This window comes from Rhinoraja longicauda, chromosome 23 (assembly GCF_053455715.1).
Source record: "Rhinoraja longicauda isolate Sanriku21f chromosome 23, sRhiLon1.1, whole genome shotgun sequence".
NCBI lineage: Eukaryota > Metazoa > Chordata > Chondrichthyes > Rajiformes > Arhynchobatidae > Rhinoraja > Rhinoraja longicauda.
Window position 1 is genome coordinate 5166804 of NC_135975.1, and position 6000 is coordinate 5172803.

The 6000-nt window shown below is 38.7% G+C and overlaps 1 protein-coding gene across 3 annotated transcripts in view; it reads left to right on the plus strand.

Annotated features, from left to right (window-relative positions):
• The window catches only part of net1 (neuroepithelial cell transforming 1), a 74382-nt gene extending 68599 nt beyond the window's left edge, over window positions 1-5783 (plus strand). For all 3 annotated transcript variants that reach the window (XM_078419495.1, XM_078419496.1, XM_078419497.1), the window contains 7 exons: window positions 147-209; window positions 574-670; window positions 1189-1265; window positions 1495-1752; window positions 2391-2561; window positions 3304-3490; window positions 4357-5783. In XM_078419495.1, the coding sequence (XP_078275621.1) occupies window positions 147-209; window positions 574-670; window positions 1189-1265; window positions 1495-1752; window positions 2391-2561; window positions 3304-3490; window positions 4357-4796 (1293 nt within the window). In that variant the 3' untranslated portion in view covers window positions 4797-5783. The remainder of the gene's footprint in view (window positions 1-146; window positions 210-573; window positions 671-1188; window positions 1266-1494; window positions 1753-2390; window positions 2562-3303; window positions 3491-4356) is intronic.
• Window positions 5784-6000: the final 217 nt, after the last annotated feature.

Consider the following 6000-nt stretch of genomic DNA (forward strand, 5'->3'; position numbering starts at 1 on the left):
ACACTTTCAACTGTAACGAGTTCAGCTTTGGCCACATTTAAAACACTCTGCGTAAATTAGTTTTGTCTGAAATGAAAACATGCTATTCTTTGCGCAGTTGTTTCATGTAAATGTATGTCATTTGTTTTATTTTTTTTCTTTCTCAGGCTATATTTGAACTTTTTCGAGGAGAACAGGATTTAATTGAAGACCTGAAATTAGCAAGAAAGGTCAGTGGGAATACGAAAGCATAAAGTCCTTTACTTAGAAATCAATTTAAATAATCGAAGAAAAGCCTTCGCTTGTATAAATAATCAAGGAAAAAAGGAAAACATCAAAGAATAAGTTGCTGTTATGTAAATGAAAAATTAGTCATTTAGCCTGTTGGCTGGAAGCCATAAATAATAATACTAAAAAAGAAAATCCATACAGTGGAATTAAGCAGTGTTGGTATATATTTTACAATGTAGCAAAACTAGTTGTGTCCATTAGTACTAATTTTTAATAAAATGTTTCTTTTTTTATTGCATTCATTGTTATTTAAACCTTGAGAGCATTGTGTAAATATTCAATGGACTTGTCTGTTTTGCACAGGCTTATCATGACCCGATGTTGAAGTTGTCCATCATGACGGAAGAAGAATTAACCCAGATATTTGGAGCACTTGATTCTTATATTCCTCTGCATGAAGGTGAATATGTTTTAATGATTTATCAACATGGGAATGTTGATAGTTTTAATAGTGTCATTTGTTATTTCCATGTGCAAGGTAATTCAACTCAAATTAAAAATTAATTGATGATCTGTACATGGCCATGATAAAGAGAGTCATCCAAATCTGTTGTTATTGGAGTTTTACTGCCTAGCCGTAGCACGCACTCTAAATTATTCAAGGAGAGCCCAAAGGTTTTCTGATGAATTAATTTCTAATTCAATTGGTCCAAAGATCATTTTGCATTGTGGAATTTAATTAACATTTGAGCTTTACCAAAATCATTGCTGAAAATTGGAAAAAGAAATTGAGGTGTTCTTCTTGCGTTTGAGGCAGCAGAAGTTATGAAGCTGCTTCTGCTGTCTCTGTTGTCATTCGCCTGACTGAGGTCAGTTGACAAGGCTCACCACGGGGAGGTCGATAACGTGAGCCCCTTTGAGGTGTTGATTATGATGCATTCTGCTGACAACTAAATACATGTTCTTGTTTTCATCCAGAACTGCTAACCAAGCTTGCCAAAGTCACAAAACAGGATGGGACAGTGGAAGAAATTGGACACATTCTGGTGAATTGGGTAAGTTTGTTTTAAAATCTTTCCAAGAGAAATATGCCTCTTGGAATATTTTTCAGAATAAATAACAGCTTTCAAAGCAACAAAATAATTATTAGTATGACCTAGCACTTGATATAAAATGGAGAATGTAATGTCACCTATGGATAAATTAAGAATTTTTCTCTTGCTCAAATAATATATAAATCCTTCACAGACCTTTACGTTAAAGTATTTGCTCTTTTTTATCCAGTTGCCAAGGCTCAATGAGTACAAAGAATACTGCAGTAATCAACTGGCAGCAAAGGCACTCTTGGATCAAAAGAAGCAGGACAAGAGAGTGCAGGATTTCCTTCAGCGCTGCCTGGAGTCGCCCTTCAGCAGGAAGTTGGACCTCTGGAGTTTCCTGGATATTCCTCGCAGCCGTTTGGTTAAGTACCCGCTGCTGCTGAAGGAGATATTGCGGCACACGCCTCGCGGCCACTCGGACACGAAGAATCTGGAGGATGCTGTAAGTGCCTATTGGTACACGATATAGCAGCACTGTGTTAGCATGAGGGCTAATTTTTCGACCATCCCAACCCATGCAGTGTATTCTGAAGAAGGGTCTCTACCCAGAATGTCACCCTTTCCTTTTCTCCAGAGATGCTGTCTGTCCCGCTGAGTTATTCCAGCTTTTTGTGTCTGTCTTCAATTTAAACCAGCATCTGCAGTTCTTTCCTACACACCATGCATCATATTCTGCGTAAGCAATTATAGAATATGGACATCATCGGGGCTTATTGCTGCTGCATCTGTAACTCAACATTTAACGTGTACATGGCAGATTAAAATGCAAAATTATTCCATGTTTAAAGAACATGGTGGCCTCATGTTGGAGAGTTAGTATTATTTCACAAGGGTGAGGTAAATCCTCACCTCGTGACTATTGAATCAACTCTGCATTCTTCTAATATATCTGCTATTATTTTGAAATTCATGATACTGAATTAAATTAGGAGAACGTTTTGTTTCCAATTTGTATTTTAGTCGCTGGAAATTTTTCAAGATAGTGCTTCACTTTTTTATTAAATGCCATCAGAATTTTTTTAATCATTGAAGTACAGTTTATTATGCTTGCTTTGCTCATGGTTCGATGTTGCTTTCTAGATTGGCATCATTCAAACTGTTCTATCGGACATCAATGTGAAAAAGGGGGAGTCTGATTGTCAGTACTACATAGACAAACTGGACTACCTGGATGAAAGGCAGAAGGATCCACGGATAGAAGCTAGCAAAGCCCTTCTTTGTCACGGGGAGCTGCGAAACAACAGGGGAACAGTAAGTTTAGTTGCCACTAATTGCATTTATTATGGTATATTTAAGCGCAATGGTTCAATGGCACCTAGGTACAGTTAAATTCATTTATTACATAGATTTCAGTAAAAATGTTACTATACCTACCAACCATCCAAAGCATGGAAACGTTTGGCCCATAAGTGAACCATCGATCGATCATCTGTTCAGACTAGTTCTATGTCATCCACATCCTGCATACCAGGGGCAATTTACAGAGGTCCATCAGCCTACAAACCCACATATCTTTGGTTTGTGGGAGGAAACCAGAGCACCCGGAGAAAACCCACGCAGTCACCTGCAGTATGTGCAAACTCCACACAGACAGCACTTGAGATCACATTGAACCTGGAGCTCTGGCGCTGTTAGGCAGCTGTGCCACCCTAATTAAATGCGAGTGTAAAAATAGTAGATTACATTGAGACAGCACAAGATCTGCTGCGTTTCTGAGGCAGTTTTGCATGATTCAAGCCCAAAGGTGTTAAAAATATAGGGTATTGTCCATAAAAGCTCATTGTCCTAGCGGAGGCACTGAGTTGGAGATGTAAGGGTTGGCCTAGCCAAGCGCTGTTGTTGATGTCCCCCTATCACCAATAAACACAAAATACTGTTAACACATTTCCCACAGATTCATTACATATTGCAAATACTGGTGTCTGATGTATTCAAAGGCCTTCATTTTTTTAAATGAAAAATAATGGGTTGAATTTTTTCCTCTCCATTCCAGAAACTATATGTCTTCCTATTCCAAGAAATTTTAGTACTGACTCGCCCAGTATCCCGTAATGACCGTCAGTGTTACCAAGTATACCGTCAACCAATGCCCGTGAAAGATCTTCTGCTGGAGGATCTACAGGACGGTGATACCAAAATGGGCGGCTCCTTCAGAGGTGCCTTCAGCAATTCAGACAAAGGTAAACTGAGTCCTGCTGTTGAACATGGTAGTTAAGTAAACCTCCTGCTTTGTATCTCCAAGCTGTCTTGCTATGCTTTATTTAATCAAGAGAGAGTCAAGTGTGTTTTCTTGTCATATGTGCCAAGCAGAACAATAATTCTTGTTTACATCAGCACAACAGAATAGGTAAACATGGCACTAAGTAATATAAGGAATGTTCGGTATATATTCGTGCACACACATACACACATAAAACAAACAAAATAATAGTGCATAAAGACAAATCCAATGCCCCCAAGTGTATAGTTTAGTTTTTTAGTTTAGAGATATAATGCAGAAGCAGGCTCTTCGGCCTAGTGATACCTGACAACACTACCCTACACTCTAATGACTATTTACAATTTTAACAACAAATTAGGTCTTTGGAGTGTGGGAGGAAACCGGAGAATCTGGAGAAAACCCACGCAGGTCACAGGGACAATGTACAATCTCCGTACAGACTGCACCCGTAGTTGGGATTGAACAATGGTCTCTGGCGCTGTTAGGCAGCAACTCTACCGTCGCGCCGCCCCACATAAATCAGAACTTATTTAGAGGTTGTAGTGTTTAATAGCCTGATGGCTGTGAGGAATCCTTCAAATGATGGGAATTGCGTGAGCTTCATCTCTGTTCAGGAATCTTGAGAAATGCGATGCAGGTTCTCTGCTTACTGTTTGGCTCATTGCGAAAATAGGTACACATTTAAATTTTAAATTGCTAAAAAATTTAGCATTACATTTGCCCTGCTGAAGACTTTCGGTTGTAATGCCTGAAAAGTCTAAACAACGCTAATCTTTTAACAGTTCATTCAATGTCATTAAAACTGGTTTTATGTTTCATCCACAGCCAAAAACATCTTCAAAGTTCGTTTGCAACATACAACGCAAGGACAGTCATCTCACACGCTGCAAGCCAATGACATCTACAACAAGCAACAGTGGTTGAATTGCATACGAAATGCCATTTCACTCTACCAGGCGACTCCTTCCCCAACAGATCTCAAGGAGCTCTCTGAGTTGGTTGAAGAACCCCAGCAAGGCTCGCCGCAGGCCGCAACCCTTCCCGAGGAAGGGCAGACGGCCACCCCGTCTGACGGACAGGAGATGGCAGATAGTGGTTCAGAAACTGGCTCTAACATGGACACGAGCGACTCTGAATCGAGCAGTGTGAGAAGCAGCCTGGAGAGTGAAGATTCAGTGGAACAGTGTGATTCCATGTCAAGAACCAGCACCGAAATGAATGAGCAGCAGGATCAAATGACAAAGAAAACAGAAACGTTAGTGTGAACACTTCTGTTCTTGGCTGTGAAATGGACTTTATTTATACTTCTGTACAATGTTTGTACCTGTGGTGAAGCACCCAAATTAATTTGCCAATCTTGGGTTTTTTCCTCTCTCCCTAGGTGGCATGTTGTTTTTGGCAGCTATTAAATCCAGTCATCTTTGAACTACTGGTTCTTCTCCAAAATGACAAAGAATCTCTTAGTAACCCAGTAGAGTTTTTAAATTACTGGGTTATATGCTGTAATTAATTTTGGTTTAAAAACCTTGTTGCAGTCTTATAAATGGCATCTACTGTCTTAACCAATATTTTTGTATTGTACATTCCCTTTGGTAATCTATGTATCCTGCAGCTATTCTAAAGTTTAATATTTTTTGTAGTTCAAACCTTTTTTTGTTACATTTATTGCAAAGAGTTCTCAAACATTTAGAGAACAGTCCCCTCAGAGATAAAATACTTTGATTTATTATATATACTTTTTAAGATTATAAAATTTGTCTTTTTTTTTTGACGTCATGCAATTCAGTCTATGAGCCATTCCTGTAATTGTGTTGAATACCATTTGTCTGCTGTACTATCTTTCTGTCAGTGCAAGCATGTAAAAATTGTTTTGTGCATTGGACTACTACGAGAGAATTGCCAAGGAATTTTTGAAAGGTGCCAGTAAGTTGCCGAAGGTTAGAAGAATGTGTATCTAATGGATTTAAAGTAAGTTGCTTGATGGGAAATAATTAGCAACAGGCCACGACGCGACTGTTTGAGAGAGTTCGCAAGTGGCTGTAAGGTTTAAACATTCAATCATGTTGCCGTAAGGCAGGGTAGGATTGAATTGGGAACATTGAATGGAACAAGTGCTGTTGTGGAGAGAGTGCTGAAAAGGAGTTTGGAATGTGACTGTATAAATTACACTTGACAAGAAGGTGAAAGATTGATGGGCATTTCTCTAATGTACAGATTGGATTCAAATGTACAAATAAACTGGAAAATTGTAATCTGCAAATTGCCGGCCTGTTTCTTGCATTTAACAATCTGTACTCGTACCACATGGGGAATAATTCATCTTTAATATCCTGTCTCAACACTTTATCCCAAATGTCTTCACATTTAAATTAGTTTATTATAAGCTATGGTTTCAGTGAACCCCTCTAGTTTCTTTACATTGATTAACTTTGATTAAGGCAGTTTCAGTTTTAGAATAAAGCTACACCT